Source organism: Neolamprologus brichardi, chromosome 18 (genome assembly GCF_056152115.1).
Source record: "Neolamprologus brichardi isolate AB-2024 chromosome 18, ASM5615211v1, whole genome shotgun sequence".
Taxonomy (NCBI): domain Eukaryota; kingdom Metazoa; phylum Chordata; class Actinopteri; order Cichliformes; family Cichlidae; genus Neolamprologus; species Neolamprologus brichardi.
The window spans coordinates 30,944,310-30,965,559 of record NC_142121.1 but is presented as its reverse complement, the minus strand read 5'-3'; the positions used below and the strand labels follow the sequence as shown (position 1 = coordinate 30,965,559).

The 21,250-nt window shown below is 40.2% G+C and overlaps 2 protein-coding genes across 2 annotated transcripts; both read right to left on the bottom strand.

Moving 5' to 3' along the window:
• Positions 1 to 130: 130 nt before the first annotated feature.
• On the bottom strand, positions 131 to 5,064 carry homeza (homeobox and leucine zipper encoding a). The gene is made up of 2 exons (XM_006802722.3): positions 4,617 to 5,064; positions 131 to 3,424 (listed from the first exon to the last, which is right to left on the bottom strand). The coding sequence occupies exon 2, from the start codon at positions 3,395 to 3,397 to the stop codon at positions 1,445 to 1,447; it is 1,953 nt and encodes a 650-aa protein (XP_006802785.1). The 5' UTR covers positions 3,398 to 3,424; positions 4,617 to 5,064; the 3' UTR covers positions 131 to 1,444.
• A 452-nt stretch (positions 5,065 to 5,516) lies between these two features.
• On the bottom strand, positions 5,517 to 11,177 carry dhrs1 (dehydrogenase/reductase (SDR family) member 1). Its single transcript, XM_006802721.3, has 9 exons — positions 11,028 to 11,177; positions 10,287 to 10,439; positions 9,941 to 10,084; positions 9,735 to 9,814; positions 8,095 to 8,227; positions 7,859 to 8,002; positions 7,698 to 7,767; positions 7,427 to 7,507; positions 5,517 to 6,873 (listed from the first exon to the last, which is right to left on the bottom strand). Exons 2-9 carry the CDS (start codon positions 10,428 to 10,430, stop codon positions 6,737 to 6,739), a joined length of 933 nt encoding a protein of 310 aa, XP_006802784.1. The 5' UTR covers positions 10,431 to 10,439; positions 11,028 to 11,177; the 3' UTR covers positions 5,517 to 6,736.
• Between the last annotated feature and the right edge of the window lie 10,073 nt (positions 11,178 to 21,250).

The window sequence follows — 21,250 nt, the reverse complement described above, 5'->3', positions numbered from 1 at the left end:
TGATGAATTAATTTCACGTGGTTCACACTCACACGACAAAACTTAACATGGATTAAAAATAAATAGTCAGATATATTCATAGCGTACATTGAACAACAATAACAAAAAAAAATAAACTTTGCACACACAGTTATAAAGGTCAATGCTTTACTGGTTTCCAGTGACACAAATGTGCAAATAAGAAGTTTTCCAACAAGGGGAAAAAAAAAAAGAACATCAACCAAGGAGGACACTACATGTTATGAACATTTCCCCAAAGTATGACACATTAGCTTTTTCCTGACTAACAGGATGACAAAACAAAGTGATGCACACTGCTTCGTAACATTTCCAGCCTTTGTCCAGGCATTTCTAAGAAACTAAACTGACTCTGTTTAAAGCCCACTTCATTCTTGGTATGTCAACTAAAACATTTTTCATCTCTCAAACACAGCCACGAAGGAAATAACTAATAAATACATAAACTGATAAGACAAACTGATAATGTTTGGGTTATGAATCATAATGTTATCTGAAAAACAAAACTTCTTTGGATTACACAGTACTGTTTTTGTCTATATTATAAACCTGAAAGTTAACTACTAAGACAGAATAGGGGGGGGTGGAACCAAAGAAAAAAAAAAACAAAACTGAATCAATGAGTGGGTTGGTGTTTGTATGCCATTGATGTGTCTACTGCTTCTTAGTACTGTTGACTGTTACTGTCACAAAGGTGCACTTGTATGCAAGCTATTTATTTACTAAGAATTACAGCAGAGACACTAAATGGATATTGAGGAATGTGTTTCAAAAATACGCTGTAGCCATTAAATTTAGCTGTATTTTCTGTAACTTAAAAAGAAAAGTGAGGAGTTTAAAAGTATCAAGAACAACACTGTACAATTAGGAATTTATGTTCTGTAAAATAATTGGATTTAATTAACATAACGGCAGCAGGATCATAAACCAAAGTGCAAGACGTCAATTTAAAGTGTGCATGTCCAGTGTGCTTTTCATGATGAGGACTTGTTGGCTATAAAGGAATGGTTACACACAGTGATCAGTCAACAAATTTGTCAATGTAGACATTTTATGGAGCAGTAGGTTGTCTGCTACAGTCAGGTACCAAATGTACAACCAATTTAAATTATAAAACTACATAATATACTAGAAATTCTGTAGTGATATCTAAACAAAAATAATAAGCTCAAAAAATAAAGCAAACCAGTGTACAAGTTGCTGCGCTATTTACAGTAATGTAGGCAGCACAATGGTATTTCAAGTCCAAATATATTAGGGAAAGCAGGGAATGCAGCACATATATAAAACACAAACCTCACTTTGGGCTTGTAGTGGGAAGACTGAATGTTACAAACCTGCTCAGTTAAAGCAATATTAACCAAAGTAGTATTTATGCTTCATGGTGCGAATTATTTGAAGAGCACCTCAACTTGTAGAAATGTTATTAAGTAACAACAATAGATTCCTGCTCAGTTTCCCCAACGTCCTGAGCTGCAAACCAATCCCGCACCTGCTGGTAGCTCATTCTCGATTTCTTGCATAGAGAATCAAGGTCTTTTTCATGTAGTGTGCCATTTGAAAGGTAATAGTTAACCAACGGCTGGATATCCGGGGAATCTGCACTCCTTCCATTTGCTTGAGATTTTCGTTTACGGCTACCCCCGGGCCGAGAGGATGTTCCACTTCCGTTTGTTAAACCGCAGCTGCTTTGCTGGGAAGCCAGCTCTGCCAAGAACTGATCACGGACCCCCTTCACCCAGCGCAGCTGGCCATTTTTGACAGCATAGCGTGTGTCCCCAAACCACTGAATAACATCTGCCCGCGGTAAACCAGTAAGCTTAACAAGTTCAGTGTAGTCTTCACTCTTAGGCCATTGGCAACGCAAGAAATGCTGCTTTAACACATCCAACTGCTCCTTGGTCTTTCTTGGTCGCCCAGCAGGAGTGAGGGCAGGGGATGTAGATGTGGAGGGACTGGTTTTGGCTGACTGGCCTAGCTTCTTTGATGTGGTGATTTTGTTTGAAAATGGTTTGTTAGGTGAGACAGACAATGGTGGGCTGTCTGAGGGGGAAGAATAAGGAGAGTATTTGGATATACTTAATGGTTCCAGGGGAACATCTGGCTCAATCTTGCAAGTCTTTGTCAACTGTAAGGGTTGTTCATCACACTGTTCCTCATCTTTGAAAGTGTCTCCTTCCCCTGAAAGATCCTCAATAACATCGTGCCCTTGTGCCTCAAGAACCCTTTCCCCAAATACCTCCAGGCTATTTGACAAAAAGGTCTGGAAGAAGTGTGAATTTCTAATCCCATTGCTACGTACTGACTCGTGGCCTTTCGCCCCATTCAGCTGACGAGACTTTTGAGTAATAAGTGGAAGAGGCTGAGACTGTTGATCATGTTTACTTCCCACAGCAGCTTTCTGAGAAAGGTTCTGGGCTGCTGCCAGGCTTCCTCGACCGACGCGCAGCTGGTAACGACTGTCACTGAACCATTTACGAATGTCGTTACGGCTCAGCCCCGTTTCTTCCTGCAAGCGTCTAAGCTCTGCCTCTGCAGGCCAGTTCTCTCTTAGAAAACTTTTGCGAAGGGCAGCAAGCTGAGCTTTAGACTTTTTGTAGCGTCCATGGCGGTGCTGTTGTGGAGAAGAGTCTGAAAGGTCAAAGGAAACATCGGCTGCTGGCGTGTCTGCTGGTGGGTGGTAGAAGTACGAATCCTGAGGCGGTGGGAGGGTTGAGCTGAAACACGGTGTGCTGGATTTGGCTGGCTTGTATGAATCTAGTGACTCACACTTTGGGCCGTTTGTCTGAGGTGCGTAGCTAGAAAGAGCACTCTCCTCTTCTTCACTATCCTTGTCTTCAATTACCAATTCCTCATAACTTGTGTTGTTTTTCATTTTGTCTTCCTCATTTGTTTCAATTGAGTCATCACAAAGCTCAGGCACTGCCAGCTTTCGCCGTGTCTCCTCAATTTCTTCCGAGGACCAGCTAATTCCATATTTAATTCTCTGCACCATAAACCACACTTTAACTTTGTCCAGTGGCAAGGCACAGACCCGGGCTAGAGCGCTAACCTCCCGAGACGACGGGTAGGGAAATAAGTTGAAGGCTTTGACCAGCTCTGGGATGGTGTCGAGTTCACGGGTCTGATCAGACTGTGTCCATACCAGTTTCAGTCCCTCTGACACTAGAGGCAGGCACACAACTGAGTTGTGGTTGGTGGTGAAACTAGCCACCCCACTTGCGTTACTTTCAGCTGAGCAGGGAGAGTCACGCAAATCCTTGGATGAGCATTTGGATTCAAGGTTTTCTTCACATTCTGTCTTTACTTTTTCTTCTAGCATCTTCTTCATGTCCAAAGGTAGTCCATGTCTGACGTTATGTTCAGTGTATGTAGCCATCTGGGCTATCAAAAGGTGTGCTTTCACCTAGAAAAGAATCAGAAACCATAATTTAGTATTGCGCTTTTCCCAGCTGCCAAACTGTTTAAACTAAAGATAAGATCATCGCAAAAGGAAGGCCTACATCCTCTCAAGAGTACAGACTCGGATGTTTTAAGATCGCCATGTTCTCATTCATTCTCAAAGTCAATTATGGGACAGCTGCCACCCCCACCCTGCTCTCCTTATTCTGAACTCTCAATGAAACTAGTGGTACACTCTATCCAGACTGGGTCTCCCCTCCCCCAGAGTGTGATGGCTGACTTTTGTTTTGTATGAGTGGGGGGACTGGCCGCAAAGGGTGGGGGCAGAATGAGCAATCCATCACAGTCTGCTTTCTCGCCCCTTCCCACTCAGGCTTTGTTCCACTTCCAAGTTCTCAGTTCGAAGAGATAAGTGTAGCCTCTTCACAAAGGCAGCCACCAAAACATTTGCATTGTCGTACTCGAGTCTAAGTCCAGACACACTATTAACAATCAAATATTCCTAGTTAAAGTAGTTCTAAGGTGATTAATACCATTAATAGCAAATTGCTTTTAAGCAACAGGTGTTGCTTCCAACTATTCACAAAAGCTTCTATTACATACATGAAACAGTGATTCAGTATAAGTGCTACACCACTGTTTGACATTTTGTCCCACTGTAGTCTTTATTCAATTATATCAATCAGGGGTGGAGACACCTCACAACGTACAGTTTCATAATATGAAGGCTACTCTTAATTTAAAAGGCTCTAATCTTTATTTGGAAGAGCAATAGTTGCGCATTTAGTTGCGAGGTTACGCCACTGCCGGTGATTAGGTCGCCTAAACCACAAAAGAAATGCTGAAGTGTAACACAAACATTAGCTAACAATTATGAAATCACTGGATTACTCATTGGTGGTAGACTAAACCCACGGGGATGAGATCATGTGGCGACCCCCACAATCTTTTTTATTATTATTATTATTTTATGTCTTACTCATCCCCTCACCCGCTAAACCGTTGGGAGTTTATACACCATGTTTTTGTTTTCGCGGAACAAAAAGCTCCAAAAGTTCAAAAATGTTGACGGTGTCAGCTACAATAGCAGTCCAGCGTCTCCCCCCTCTTTATGGCGTACTAACTAAAACGCTTCACACTGCACAGGCGCACTTCGTCGTCAGACACGCTTCAGTGAAACATAAAAATAAACTTACCAAAAAATGCCAAACAAGCCTTTTTTTTATTCCCGAGGTCAGTTTGAGCGAAAGGAAAAGCGAAGAAAATCAGGTTTCCCCCTGGCACCTCGCTTTATATGGCCGAAGTTTAAAGGCAGAGCTGGGAAACGATACCGTCCGTCCGTTTGTTTGACCCTTGTCTTATTTATCAAGCACCTCGACGGATTACGGTCAGGATACAAAGATCCGAGGCGACCAAGTTTGTCGCGTTTTCTAGGAGTTCAGTCGTCGTTTAATTCCTGCCGAAGACGGCACAAAGCTCCAATCCGTGAGACTCTCAATCCGAGCCGCCGTTATTTCGTGCCACTCGGTCCTCCCGTTGTTGCTTTTGTTCTTTAACTGTGAAGTGGTTCCCCTGTCCGGCCAGATCGAGGCGAGGCGGAGCTGAGGACCAGGAAGACCAGAAGGCCCAACTGACTCTCCAACAGTGACGGCGGGGTGTGGGTGTGCCAGTCCATGAAAAGCAGGCCTTGGATTGGAGGGAGGAAGCGCCTGTATAATATATCACTAACAGTAGGCTAAACGGTTTCACGTCAACCACCCATCAGAGCTCCCCTCCGCCCTCCCGCTGTCCTAAGCGGCCGACAAAAATTTGATGTGATTTCCGACTACAGTCATCTTGGTAAATTTGATCATTTGGTCATCCATCAAATCTCCCCACCTGACTTGGAGTACTGCTCGTCAGCATCTTTTTGTTGTTGTTTTCTCTTCCAAGAACTCCTGTTAGAAACCGGCTCTTTGATCCTGGTTTTACAAACTATTTAGGATCCTTACCTTTGGCCATCTGGGAGTTTACAAGTTAACGAAACACAGAGAAATGAAGTAGAATAGTTCACTGAATATTTAATATTTAGTAAACACAACAACTTGCATTGCACAGACTTGATTTCGTTTTTTTTTTTAAGTGGCTCTGTGTGAACTCCTAAACTAACAACAGAAGTAAGGGTTTATCTTACTCATGTACACGTGTTTCTTGAGTTCATGGTCTACACTTATCTCTGAACATCTGTCACGTTTCACACCTCTCATGTTTTGTGACTTCACCTTGTAACGCTGTCGTGTTAACAAAGTCTGTCCACAGATGAAATTCACAGAAACACTGTTCAACATTCTCAAAACCATCTTTGTGATACTTGCAACTGCAGACAAGTTGGAAGTACATAGCTCTGTGGTATCAGTCCTTGCTTAGGGAAGTCCTGCTGTGAAATCTCAAGCTGTGCATTTCTAGGTATCATGAGCACAGGATGGATCTGACTGTGAAATTTAGGGAGATTGTTTGTTCTTTGGCTAATGACGAGTCAATCACATTTTAAAAACTAGCTTGTCCTGCTCTGTGATTCTACTGGGGACCATGAGAGTGTTGACATAGGCACAGAGCAAGGGAAATAATGGCTGTATTACCATAGAATATCACAGGTGGTCTTGTTTTTCTACATGTAACAGTTGCCCCCTCTTGGTTATTAGAAAGAAAGGCATTTCCACATTGGCTTCACTTGTCAGACCTGGAAGCATGAATATTATAAAAGATGGGCATAACTGCTAGATCTGACAAGTAAAGCCAAGATAACTTAAGCCTTCATTCTTTTAAATGTCTGCAAAGTAAAAAAATCTTCAATTTAGATTTTTTTCAATTTTGATATTTTGAAAAAACAAAACAACAGGTTAACACTCATTTATTTAACTGGTTGTTATTTAGCCAGCCAGGTGCAGTATTAGCAGTACTGTGTGTCCAGAATACGTAATACAGTTTTTATAAAATGCAAAAATAAGTGCAAAATACACTTTTGTGTTTCTGAAATATCATTCGTAGCTTCGTAATATATAAGAAAACATAATATGTAGTTATAATAATACATTCAGGTTTTCACATTGTGTCTTCATCTGAGCAAAATTATACAGAGACATCCTTTGTATTTACTTCATTTACCTCCACCACCACAGAATCACAGTCATTAAGTACTTACACAGGGGTGTGTGTTTGTGTGTGTGCACATATGTAAAATGATAAACATTCCTTTAAAAAAAGTGCTCATCTTAAGTCTTTCGTCACCCTTCAACTGTAGACAACACTGCCATTAGAGAGTTTATGTAGGAAAACTTTAGAACCGGCTGAATGCCAGGGTCATCACGAAGCGTGGCACACGTACGAATGAGGGCACGACAACCGACAGCCAGGACAGGTACGGGACCTGGGACAGGAGGTATTTAATCGAAGTGTAATCAGCTACACTTCGACCTGTGGGTAAGCAGACAATAAGTTCAGAGTACGGTTCTGATTTAAACTTTATTAGACCACCAATATTTAAAAGTCTGTCTAAAACTTGCTTAAAACAAATAAATTATGGTATCTATTAAGAAAATAACAAAATAATTCACGTGTTTATTCCCAAATTTGAGCCGCTACACTGGGTTTCTCTGAGAAATGAATCAAGCATAACATTCAACCACTAAAACTAATTTTCCCGTTTAAGGATGTTAGTAAATAACTAATTTGGCTTGTTAGTCAAAAAATAATAATGTGCTTTACATTTTTTTCTGATTTTTGTAAAACAGTACACTTGAAAGTTAATGGACAACAACAATAATTATATTTTAGTATTACAAATATAATTTAGATTAAAGAGTTTGTGCACACTGGTGGATTAACCATACATTCAAAATTATTTTGCTTATTACCAGTACTGATATGTTAGAGCAACTGTGACATAAAGCTTGCGTAATAGATTTGTTAAGCGTCAAGTAGTGAAGTTTAAGATATTCAAATCTTAAAAAAGAAATCACAAATTTACCATCGACATCTTTTATTCCATAGCGTCTTGCCAGATCAGAAGTCATGAGTATTTTCCCAGTCAGTGACATCAGATTTTTATCTGTCGGGCAAAAAGGGAATCAAAATATGATTTATTTGCATGCACTTAAAAAAGCATTTTCAAAATACTTAAGGTATCTGTTTCTTAGAAACAATAACTCCCAGAAAGACATTTTAATGTCCATCATAGGGGTGTTGGTGTCTATTTAACAGTCTCACTGTGAGGTGAGCACCAATTTCTGAAGTTGTACCTTTTGCCATGTTAACAATGCACTTCCCGCTCAGTTCTGTGGTTTCTCCGTCAGCAAAAACGTTTTTAAACTGTTGGGGAGGAAAAAAAGCAAAAAACACAAGTTTAGCTTACAATTGAAGCAGCAACCACAAAAAGGAGTTTTCATTACAGGGAATCTACCTTAGACTGGTCACCTGACGGTGACTCTTTCGCCAGTATCAACTGAGACACCAGTTCTGTTTTTACCGCTCCTGGCCACAGGCTGACAGAAGCTACACCTCTGCGGCGTAGCTCGATAGCCATGTCTGATGCCAGTCTGTCGCACTGGAAACAAACCACAAAAAATAAAGGCCTTTAAAACAATCAGAAAGTAATACCAGTAACACATGTTATACTTGATCAAGAAGACAACTTACAGCAGCTTTACCAACACCATATGGCACATTGAAGAGGTACCGCATCCCTCCAAAAGAAGAAATGGTCACTATCAAACCCCGACCTTGAGCCACCATCAACCGGGCTGCGTAAACTGAGAAAAAATAGTGCCCCCTGCCAGATGTAGAAAAACTTAAGTCATATAATATTTCTACCATTTACTTTATTTCAAAACATTTTCTAGGTTGGATTGTGTGCATCATGTGATCTCCTGCTGAATTTGTAAGTTTGCTCACTTCCAAAGAGTTGAACAGTATGGTAGTTTTGTTTTAATGGAAAGTGACAGAATGTTAAAAATCCAGAAAAAAAACACAAAACAAAAAATTTAAGACGTTACCTAAACGTTATAAATTGATTTGGAGCTAATTGAGTGAGTGAAACAAGTGTTTGATCCACAACAATCCAGCCAGAATTCTGTCGCCCACAAATTTGCTTGTGCCCATGTAGCACACAAATTACAATCGATCAATTCATCAATCAATCTATCAATCAATTACAGTTACTTCTGATCTCAACTTTTTATGCGTATAAGCACACCTGTCCACAGAATCGGTTTCTTCCATTGCAACTTGTCTATTACCGTGGGCAAGACCAAAAAGCTGTCTAAGGACATCAGGGACAATGCACAAGTCTGGAATGAGGAACAAGAATCAGCAAGAAGCTTGATTATAGGGTGATGACTGTTGGTGTGATTATTTGGAAATAAAGAAATAAAAATGACCCTCAGTAGCCCTGAGTCTGGAGCTCCATTCAGGATCCTGCTTCATGGGAAGAGGATGATGATGGGGTGGGGGGTGGGGGGTAGTGGATCATCTCAAAAGGCACCATGAACACCAATGGTAACACACTATGCTGTAATGAATTGAAATCTGCCCTTCTCAAGAATGCACATGTACAGGCCCTTAATGAGTCGAATAAAGCTTGGAGGAAGTACTGTGGTCAGATGAAACCAAAACTTAAGGTCTCGTTGTGTTTGGAGGAAGAAATATAATGAATATGACCCAAAGAGATGGTGACCAATGGTCAAAAACACAGAGGTGGAAACATTATGTTTTGGGGCTGTTTTTCTGCTAAACATGCAACACAATTTCACTGCAATGAGGGGCCAATGGACAGGACTGTGTACTGTAAAATCCTGAATGAGAACCTCCTTTCCTCAGACAGAACACTGGAGATGGGTCGTGAAGGGTCTTCCAGCATGACAATGATCCAAATGCCACCAAGCCAACAAAGGAGTGGCTAAATAAGAAGCTCATTAAGGTCATGTAGTGGCTTAGCTAGTTGCCAGATCTCTGAGCTGAAGCTCTGAGTTTCCAAACAGAAGTCATTTGTGTAAAGAGAAGTGGGCCACAATCCCTCCTGAGATGCATGTATACCTGGTGAATACCTACAAGAAACATCCTACTGCTGTGCTTGCCAACGAGGATATCTCCACCAAGTACTCAAGTTTTGTTTGAGGATCAAATACTTATTTCATTTACCTGCAAATATTATTAAGAATATTAATATATAACTTTTCTAGCATCTGTGTATTGGCCAGTTGTTACTAGACACATGATAGGATGCCGTTTGCTCACAATGAGTGAGTTATCTCATGATTAAACACCCAAGCACACAGTACCTGAGGCCTGCGTTGTTGATGGAATCCCAAATAGAGGGCTCAGTTTCCCAGAACTTCTTACCCATGTTCTCAAAGATATCCTGAAACAATACCACATGTTTTGTTAAAGTAAAGCACACATTTCATTTCATTCACGCAGATTTACTCCATATTAGGTGCCTCTGAAATGATTGTACCAGGAAATGATAAAGCATTAGTGATCCAACCTGTACTCCAGAATAGGCATTATTAACCAGTATATCCAGTCTGCCGTTCTGTTCCTGTATAATTCGCTCAAACAGTTCTTGAATGTCGGTCTCCTTTGAGGAATCGCAGATAACTGGTACACAGTTCCCACCCCTTTCCGTCACCTGTGTCAACAGTGAAGAAATAATAACATAGCAGAATGAGCCAACACTTTAGCTGCAACACTGATATGTGACATGAGGGGAGGATCTGCTTTACTTCGGAACTTACTCCACTAATCACAAATGAAAGCCACGATGCAATAAGCTGCATTTCAAAATGCCTCCCTGTCTAATTATTAGAAGACTCCAAGCGTTAAAAGCCCACCTGTGCAGCAGTTTGCTTCAGAGTCTTCTCCTGGCGTCCTGTGATGTAGACTGTGGCTCCTGCTTCAGACAGCTGGAGAGCTATTCCTCTGCCAATGCCCCGGGAGGCACCAGTTACTACGCATACCCAGCCAGACAGGGACATCTTCAGTGTCTGGAGGAGCAGTAATAACACCATATACAATCAGCAGTGAGATCCATTACACCATGTGAGCAAAATACCCAACATGAAGGGTTACATGCGATCAAAAGTCAACTGGAACTTTAAAAGGTGTTGCAACATGATTGCATAATAGAACCATTGTCCAGAGTTTATCTGGAAGTAAGAGCAGTGACATCATTCCTTACATGAGTGTTTTAGGTCCAGTCACTGTTACACAGCATTTTGCATAAGAAGTTTACAACCAACACGGATGATCATAATAGATAATCACTCTGATATATCTGCGATAAGTTAAAAGACTATTTACACAAGAAGGATTATATGAACTTTACCCTGATAACACAATAAAAATCTAACAACGAAGCTGATGTTGATTTTACCAGAGGAAAGTTCAACACGATGTCACGCAATAAGCGCTTCCAGCTGACGTGCATTAACATTATATGTAACGCGCTCGCTGTCACGCTATATCTCAAATCATAATGAGTGTCAGTCCTGTGCAGTTATTTAACAGGGCACATAGTTTAAAAAATAAATAAATAAAATAATAATAATAATAAATAAACCGAAGCCGCTCACCTGTACAAAATGATACCGTCCAACACAGCACGCGCAGGATCTGGTTTGTCAGGTCTCAATAACAACAGGACAAGGAAATGTATGAGCGATAGTACCGCAGCTCGTCGGCACTGCTTTTTTATGTTACCGTAGAGACTCAACTCTGCAATAACCAGGGTCAGTCTACTGTAATATCGCGAGAAGACGACAGACGAAAAAACGAATGCAAGAGGATTCACTGTTACTAACTTCCGCCTTCGTTCGAATACCATCGTCCAGGTTCCCCAGAATACGCTCACCGCGCACTACTTTAGTATATTTAGTACGTATGACGGGACAGTACGTCTAATATAAAATATTTGTCATATTAGTGTTTTGATATGCCAAGGAGAGTGCACTAGTAGGTCTGCAATTTTTAAAAACTCCATGATCCTATCTGATTATTGTGATGAGCAACAACACTCACAAAACACGACTTATGACGATATACATACAACAAAACACATAATTAGAGTCAAACTCACAGAAACTCATACCCACATAGGAGATGGACTGGTGCTCTCCTGGCTACGATTGATCTCTCTAACATGAAGCACACGGCACAGCACAGGCATAGATGTGTAATCCCTACAGGTTTGCCAAAGCTTCATGTTTAAAATACTTCATGTTTGTTTGGTTGTTTCAGACTTCCAAATGAAGGTCTTAATGGAGCTTGATACGATCACTGAAAACCATAAGAAAATCATAAAATATAAAAGATGGCTGCTTTCTCCAAAACCCTCCCCGAGGAAAATATAAATCAATAAACACGGATATAGCTTCAAGCTTTTGAGAGCAAGTTGGAGATTGTGTAAAAGAGAGGGGAAATGGTTGCATACATTATTGAAATCAAATAACCAAATGTGTATTTTCTCATATATTTGAACATAGAGCAACAATGGAAAGGGTTCCCATGTAATTAAATTGCTTTGTTCTAGCATTATGCAATTCTGTTATTCTGACTTAATGTACTTGAGTTGAACCAACTTAATTAATAATGAATCAACTTATTTACCTCAGTTGAGTCCAACTCTGTTTAACTCTGTGGATCCAGCCCATGCAAATTATGTTAGTGCAACAAAAATGCTTAATGCTAATGGAAAGACATTTGTGAAAATCTTTTCTATGATTATTTTAAGTTAATTTATTTTTTGCAGTGTTCAACAAAGTGTAGAGTCTTGGTAACATAAAATTTTAATGGATTTAGTTACTCATAGATGGAGTGACTTCACTCCATCCATCCTCTTATCTTTACAGTAAGGAGACAGACAACCATTTACACTTACGGGTAATTTAGAATCATCACTAATTAACCCAACTGCATTAAACCAAAATAAATAGCAATAGCATACACGTGGTGTGTGTATGCTTTTCTGCCTCTTATAACCCCACTTATTTTCCTGTACTTTAAAATCTCATGTGATCTCGGGAATTTCCAGTCCAGGCGCCTAACCATTCTTGCTAGATGGCATCATGTCATCTCAAAAAGAATTTTACTAGTCCTTTATTTATCCAGGTAAAAAATCTCATTGAGATTAAAAATCTCATTTCCAAGAGAGACCTGGCATCATGGCAACAAAAGTCACATACCACATAGGTATATAACATTTAAAACAAATACAATATCCCATACCAACATGTGTAAAATATACAATAACAGATCAAATTAAGAGTACATTAAAAATAATCACACTGAGTAAAAGAGCTGTTCTCTCGTTCCTTTAAGACAGACTTAAACTCTCCCAAGGTAACCAATTCTGATCATTTCAGTTCCTTCTGCAGATTATTCCAGGAAGCAGGGGCAGCGTATTTAAAAGCCTTTTTCCCCAATTCTGTTCTGTGTTTTGGGACAATCAATTGTATCATATTGTGAGAACGAAGGCTGTATTAGAATAAATTAAGTTGTTGAATTTTATGCTGATCCCTCACAATTTAATTCTGTTCATGATAGAAACATGAAATTATTTTGTTCAAATTACAAGTTAGACTCTTGTAAATGTAACAGTCACCCATTTTGGCCTCTGGTCGCTTCTCTGGGAAGTGCCTGTATCAGTGAACCACACATCGATGGAAGCAATAACCTCAAACAATGTTTGTCTCTTTCACAGATGCAGTTTTGCAGATTTCTTATACTTTGGTGTGAATGTTCATATCCGTTTATCTCTGCCGTGCTGTACTGCTGCAATACTTACAATAATCCGGTAAGTAATCAAAGTAATCCATTCTTTGATCCATACTTTGATTTATTTTTTTTTTAGCTTTGAACGTGTTGACTAAGACACAGATTATGTTATCTTCCACCTCACACAGAAACAGTTCACTAGTGGTTTTTTTGGTTTAGCTGGTTTACCACTCTAGATCAGTGTGCTGGAGAAGTCCCTCAGTGGTTAGACCCATAAGAGCTAGAATGATTCATACTAATGTTTCATTTTGTTTTCTCTTGATAATTCAGTTTGCATGTTTGCTGTTAAGTCATCGACAATGGAAGTTTGCCCTTACCTTCCATGCTTTGATGGAAGTTCACAAAAGTTAGCTTCAAGACACATTGCAAGGAAAGGAGTTTTCTGCAGGAAATGCTGCTGGTAGCTGTAAATAACTAAGGTAACACTTAAAACTGCATATCTGAAACATAAAAAGGCCACGCTGCAGCTCACTCTAGCGCCATCTTGGTCAAATAATAGATTTGTAGATTTCTGGTTTAGTTGGTGACAGTTTACTTCACAGGTGTCGAACTCCAGGCCTCGAGGGCCGGTGTCCTGCAGGTTTTGGATGTGTCCTTGATCCAACACAGCTGATTTAAATGGCTAAAATACCTCCTCAGCATGTCTCAAAGTTCTCCAGAAGCCTGGTAATGAACAAATCATTTGATTCAGGTGTGCTGACGCAGGGTGATATCTAAAACCTGCAGGACACCGGCCCTCGAGGCCTGGAGTTCGACACCTCTGGTTTGCTTGATGATAGATCAGACAGCGTGAATGTTCTTACTGCACAACACCACACCATGGCGCCCTAGTCTCCTAAAACTTACACCATCTGAGTTAACAAAGCCTATAGATGGTAAATGGCCTGTATTTGTATAGCGCTTTTACTAGTCCCCCCTAGGGACCCCAAAGCGCTTTACACACCCAGTCATCCACCCTTTCACTCTCACATTCACACACTGGTGGAGCTACAGTTGTAGCCACAGCTACCCTGGGGCAGACTGACAGAAGCGAGGCTGCCATATCGCGCCATCGGCCCCTCTGGCCAACAGCAGTAGGCGGCAGGTGAAGTGTCTTGCCCAAGGACACAACGACCGAGACTGTCCAAGCCGGGGCTCGAACTGGCAACCTTCCGATTACAAGACGAACACCCAACTCTTGAGCCACGATCGCCACACAGACACAAATATTGGTGTCTGTGTACAATTGATTGTCAGCCTCATTGAGATGATATTAATTTGTTATCAAATCATGGTAATCATCTCTGTAGTTGCTGCTCTTTTCATGAGCCAGTATTTTTCAGCCTTCTTTACGTCTTTTACTTAAACTTTCCTTGGTGTTGATCCCAGTGTACGTATAAACTCACAAGCTTTCAGAGTTCGTATACGTTCTCATTTCTGCATCACCAAATAAATTTACAGTAGCTAAACTGTAAAAAGATCTCTCTGGATTGGTTTTTAATTTCAAAGTTGTTTTTTGGACTAGATGACACTGTTTGCACTTAGTTTCTGAATGTTTGCTAAGTGTTGTCACTTCACCTAAAATGACCTTGGTTAAAACAGATCTAGTAAATCATTGTCAGAACCTGTCAGTTCCCAGCATATCTTCACCAAGAACCAGTTATTTTCAGTTAATAGTTTGTAGTGAAAAGAGCAACATTGTCACAAACACTATCAATAACACTTTACACTTTGTAGTATTATGGAATATTTTCTCATGTTGAACTGGGTTACTTTTATCAAACTGTTTGCAGCGTTGCCAAAATTCTAATTACTTGTAGAGTCTTTGTTTATTTCACATTGCAGCTTCTGAAATATGCACAGCAGGTAAGTACTTATTGAACATGTCAGCAATTTTTTAAGTAAATATATTTCTAAAAGTCCTCTTGACATGAAATTCTCACCAGATGTTGGTAACAACCCATCCAATCCACACATGCAAATTAACCAAAGCATAGATGTTCATGAATTAAGTTTTGTGTAATAGTGAGAAATGACACAGGAACAAAAGTATTGAACGCACTTATTGAAATTAACTTTGTACAAGGTTGTCTTTGTTGGTGACAGCTTGTAGACGCCTCCTTCATATAGACTAGTGGCATGCGTTGCTCAGGTGTGATTTTTGTCCATTCTTCCTCACAGTCGTAAAATCCTGAAGGTTGTGTGGGTCCCTCCTACAAACTCTGAGCTTTACTTCTTTTCAAAGATTTTCAGTTGGATTCAGGTCAGGTGATTGGCTGAAGCCAGTTGAGAGTTTCTTTAGCTGTGTGTTTGGGATCATTGTCTTGCTGAAACGTCCACTCTCGTTTCAATTTCATCATCCTGCTGCTGTACACAGCAGCTGTTTTTCTTTTTTCTTTTCTTTTTATCAAGAATGTCTTGTACATTTTTCCATAAATCCTTCTTTCAGTTACATGAAACATACCAGTGCCATATTATAAAAAACAGCTCCACGTCATGATGCTCCTTCTTCCAATCTTTACTGTTGATATGGTATTTTTGGGGGTGCCTTTTGACCTCCGAACATGGGGTGTATTATGGCACGAGAACAGTTAAACTTATATTCTATGATCAGACTATATTCTCCCAGTATTTCACAGACTTGTCTAAATGTTGTTCAGCAATCTTTAAATGTGCTTTAACATACTTTTTTGTCAGCAGTGGAGTATTTCGTGTGCATGCAGCCCATGGCAGCGTTACTTCCTGTTTTCTTTGAAACACTCGTACCTGCTGATTCCTGGTCTTTCTGTAGCTCTCTGCAAGTGCTCATTGACTCTTGGACAGCTCTGTTGATAATTCTTTTCACTACTCTGTCGAAAATGTTGCTAGGAGTTGATGACTGTCATGATTTACAAATAATTCAAACCTATCTGGCATAACTTTTCATCATGACCTTCAAACTGCCCAATCAAATCATCAGGGGCATCATTAAAAACTTGCCATCCAACAAGAATGGGGGAAACATTCTGTTGAACTCTGTATTTCCCAAATACTCACAGTGTTTCCTACAGAAACACAAGTTTTCTCTTTTTATTGCAAACATGGTTGTACAGCATATCATCCTGAACTCACTCGCACAGGTCGACATGGTCACAAGTTACTTCTACAGTTTGTTGACCTTTGCTCTTTTTGTCACTTGGTAGTGGGGCATGAACCCAGTGATTCTTGATTACTGGCATTATTACAAAAGCTGAGCGGAAGAGATAACCGAACTCAGACTGGAAGTTGTATTTAATCAGCCAAACTATTCCCATCAGTGGGCCGTGCTTTGACCGTGCCTCAGGGCAAATGTCACAAGCTTCTATTGTCTTGCCATTCCTCATTCTACGTGTGCATTTAGGAGAAAATCCTGATAGATGTCTACATTGCAGAAATGAATCCTAATAAACTGCAAACCTGCCACATTTGGTATGATGTTTGAGTTTAATTCTTCCCTCAGTGTTCTTTCTGTTCCCTTGTGCCAAGTCTCCTGTATTAAGTTCAGGACTTAGTTACGATACTGTTGACCATAATATCCTATTAGAGCGATTAGAACATGCTGTAGGTATTACAGGTATTGCACTGCAGTGGTTTGTATCATATCTATCTAATAGACTCCAATTTGTGCATGTAAATGGAGAGTCCTCTTCACACACTGAGGTTAATTATGGAGTTCCACAGGGTTCAGTGCTAGGACCAATTCTGTTTACATTATACATGCTTCCCCTAGGCAGCATCATTAGAAGACATAGCATACATTTTCACTGCTATGCAGATGACACCCAGCTCTATCTGTCCATGAAGCCAGATAACACACACCAATTAGTTAAACTGCAGGAATGTCTTAAAGACATAAAGACTTGGATGGCCACTAACTTTCTGCTTCTTAACTCAGATAAAACTGAGGTCATTGTACTCGGTGCTGAAAAGCTTAGAAATATGGTATCTAACCAGATTCTTACTCTGGATGGCATTACCTTGGCCTCCAGTAACACTGTGAGGAACCTTGGAGTCATTTTTGGCCAGGATATGTCCTTCAACGCACATATTAAACAAATATGTAAGACTGCGTTCTTCCATTTGCGCAACATCTCTAAAATTAGAAATATCCTGTCTCTTAGTGACGCTAAAAAACTAGTTCATGCATTTATTAGTTCCAGGCTGGACTACTGCAATTCATTATTATCAGGATGTCCAAAAAACTCACTGAAAAGCCTTCAGTTAATCCAAAATGCTGCAGCAAGAGTACTGACAGGGACTAGAAAGAGAGAGCATATTTCTCCTGTTTTGGCTTCCCTTCATTGGCTTCCTGTTAAATCCAGAATTGAATTCAAAATCCTGCTCCTCACATACAAGGTCTTAAATAATCAGGCCCCATCTTATCTTAATGACCTTGTAGTACCATATCACCCTATTAGATCACTTCGCTCTCGCTCTGCAGGCCTACTTGTTGTTCCTAGAGTATTTAAAAGTAGAATGGGAGGGAGAGCCTTCAGTTTTCAGGCCCCTCTTCTGTGGAACCAGCTTCCAGTTTGGATTCGGGAGACAGACACTATCTCTACTTTTAAGATTAGGCTTAAAACTTTCCTTTTTGCTAAAGCATATAGTTAGGGCTGGACCAGGTGACCCTGAATCCTCCCTTAGTTATGCTGCAATAGATGTAGGCTGCCGGGGGATTCCCATGATGCATTGAGTTTTTCCTTTCCAGTCACCTTTCTCACTCACTATGTGTTAATAGACCTCTCTGTATTGAATCATATCTGTTATTAACCTCTGTCTCTCTTCCACAGCATGTCTTTTATCCTGTCTTCCTTCTCTCACCCCAACCGGTCGCAGCAGATGGCCGCCCCTCCCTGAGCCTGGTTCTGCCGGAGGTTTCTTCCTGTTAAAAGGGAGTTTTTCCTTCCCACTGTCGCCAAAGTGCTTGCTCATAGGGGGTCATATGATTGTTGGGCTTTTCTCTGTATCTATGAAGCGCCTTGAGGCGACATTTGTTGTGATTTGGCGCTATATAAATAAAATTGAATTGAATTGAATTGAATTGAATCCATTATTTAGTTGTTGCACCTTCTGCTTTATTTCTAAAAGAGTTAGCCTTCCCTGTGATTTGTTTTTAGTGTTTGCTTCCCTTGTCTCGTCTTCTGTATATATAGTTGCTGTCTCCCCTTGTTCTTTAGGTCAGAGCGTCTGTTCCCTTTTACCTGGTATTTTCTAATTTTAGTGAGTCTCCAAGTTTTAGGTGTCCCTTTTTGTGTTGCTCGCCATCAGCCAAAATAAACAGCTTGTTTTCAGTTCAATGCTGTCAGTTTTCATGCTTCTGCTTTTGGATCCTCAGAGTGGTCAGTTGGATCTACTGACCTTAGAAGGTGAACCTTTGGGATTAGTTGTTCAGCTTCCAGGCCTCTCTTATGTGGATCCAGCTCTCACTTTGGATTTGGGAGAGAGACATCCTCTCTACTTTTAAATTTAGCCTTAAAACTTTCCTTTTTGATAAAGGACTGGATCAGGTGACCCTGAATTCTCCCTTAGTTACAGGCCTAGGCTGCTGGGAGATTCCCACATTGCACTGTTTGTTCTTCACTCACCTTTTTCTACTTTCTATGTTTTTACACACCAATCTGCATCTAATTATTAGTCATTATTAATCCCAGACTCTTTTCCATAGCGCGTCTTGTTCTATCTTCCACCCCTCACCTCATATGATTGTTGGGGTTTTCTGTTTTCTATGTATTAAATTAAATTAAATATGTTAATATGAAGACGAACTCCCAGTCTAGTGCTTTCAGCGATGACAGTTGTGAGAGTGGGTGTCTTGTTTTTATTTAAAGAAGATTTCTCAGTGTCTGATCTACACGATGCATTTTTGTGAAAGTGAATCATGGCATGAACAAAGGTTGTTTCTGAGTTGCTGATCTTCACCATAAAGCAGCGGTCCCCCACCCCCGGGCCACGGGCCGGTGCCGGTCCGTGTGTCGTTTGGTACCGGGCCGCGAGAGCTGAAGCTCGGGTGTGAAGTTTAGCGGTTTTAAGGGGTTTTATTCTTAACTCGGTTTCCCTGGGTCTTTTCCTGTGTTTTAGTTGTGTGTCCTATTTTGAAAGAAATATTTATGCGTTACCATAGTGACCAGAGAGCATCAAGGGGCAGGGAGGAGGATGTTGGCACATTTAAAGAGTACGCTGCCAATAAAGTTACACAATTACACAATGAATTCGCGTTTATTATTATATTTACAAAATACGCAGTTTTTGTCTTGGTCGTATCATTTTATTTTTTTGTATTTATCCGCGACACCTTAAAGGCCTGTCTGTGAAAATATTGTCTGAAATTAAACTGGCCCGTGGCGCAAAAAAGGTTGGGGACCGCTGCCGTAAAGGGTTATAGAAGGACTTGGGTCACTTAAGACTTACCCAATCCAGAGGAAAGTGAAGTATGTTGACTTTTCTGTGGTCATTTTTTAAAATTTAGGAATTTTACCTTTGAGGGAGGGAAGTATGTTAAACTCTGGGATGAGCAGATTTATCTGGGTTTAATCTTCACAGCACGTTTTGGTCAGAAGTGCATCATGGCACAAAAACACAAGACTCCTGAAAACTTCACACTTCAGCATTTTTGATTCTCATCAGGCTGGAAAAGGTCACAAGATTAACACATTTGGACTACACCAATATACAGTCAGGTTGCATAGATAATAGAGGAAGTTTTTTCAAACTTCCTTGTCAACCACTTCCCAAGAAAGACTAGGGAGTCAACCACTCCTGGGGAGTCAACTAATACCCAGGATTTTTTTTGGGTAAGTGGTTGACCAAGAAAGTTCACTCAAACAGTACACTGTGTTACAGTTCAGGAGGTCACAAACATTCATTACCAACATCAGGCCATTTGGAAATATAGCAACAATTTCATAACAAAAATGTCAGCACAATATAATGTGAAGAGGAAGCGAGTGAACACCCTACATGACACATGTTGTTTTTCTACCAAGGACAGGTCAAATAGTCACAGTCAGGTTAATGTTTTGGATTGACCCAGTCATTTGGTTCACCTTAATCCATGAAATGTTGGTGATGAACCTGATGCATAGTTCATATGAAGAATCCCACCAACGTACGCAGGAACAGAGTCAGTTTCTCCAAGAGGTCATCTGCCTGTGCAGTTCAATAAAGATCAAGTCAGAAGACTGTTAGAACAATGTCTTGTGAAGGGATGAGAGCAAAATCTGACTTTTAACTTCAAATGAGTTTAGAGAAAGGAAAGCATTGCATTCCAGCATTATGGTGCCAGGTTAGTCTGGATGTCTTACTGTTATTGATGGAACAATTAATCCTGCATTCCACCACAAATGTAATTTTAAAAAAATCACATCATCTGTCATTTCAGCATAGACCAGAGACACACCTCAATGCTTCACCCTGCACCTTCATGGTGGTCATAAAAGTAGCTCCAACTGAACCTACAGGCGCTTCTGCTTTAGAAACAAATGCGTAAAATCCATTACACAGAATCTTGTTTTGGTTTTTTGGGGTTTTTTTGAAAGGCCAAGTCAACATCCTGAACTTCCAATTCAAATGTTGGGGAAGGATCTGAAAGCGACCAGTTCATATGAGGAAACTGAGCCCAGAGTTACACCTAAATGTGTAATTGCAGAAACACATGAACAAGAGGAGCCTATAGAGAGTTTGCAGCGCTAATCTCGGAAAAGCAAAATGTGTCTGATTGCAAAAGCTCCCTGACAAGACAGGGTGAAAAAAAGAAAAAAATATCATTTTAATTATGTTTGCAAATGCAAAAATAAAGCAAAGGTTCCCCTATGTTCTTTACTTGCACATATGCATTACTCATTTCCTCAAACAAAGATGATCACGTTTGTATGTTTATCTATTTAGGTTTAATAAGTTTATCTTTTATCTTCGGGAGGGGGGGTTGTAAGCTAAGAGTGGAAATTGAGAAAAATAATTCAAAGCAATTCACAGACTTTGGGGCACTGTATGTGTTTAAAAGTTCTCGTACTGGTACTTTGAACGTGAT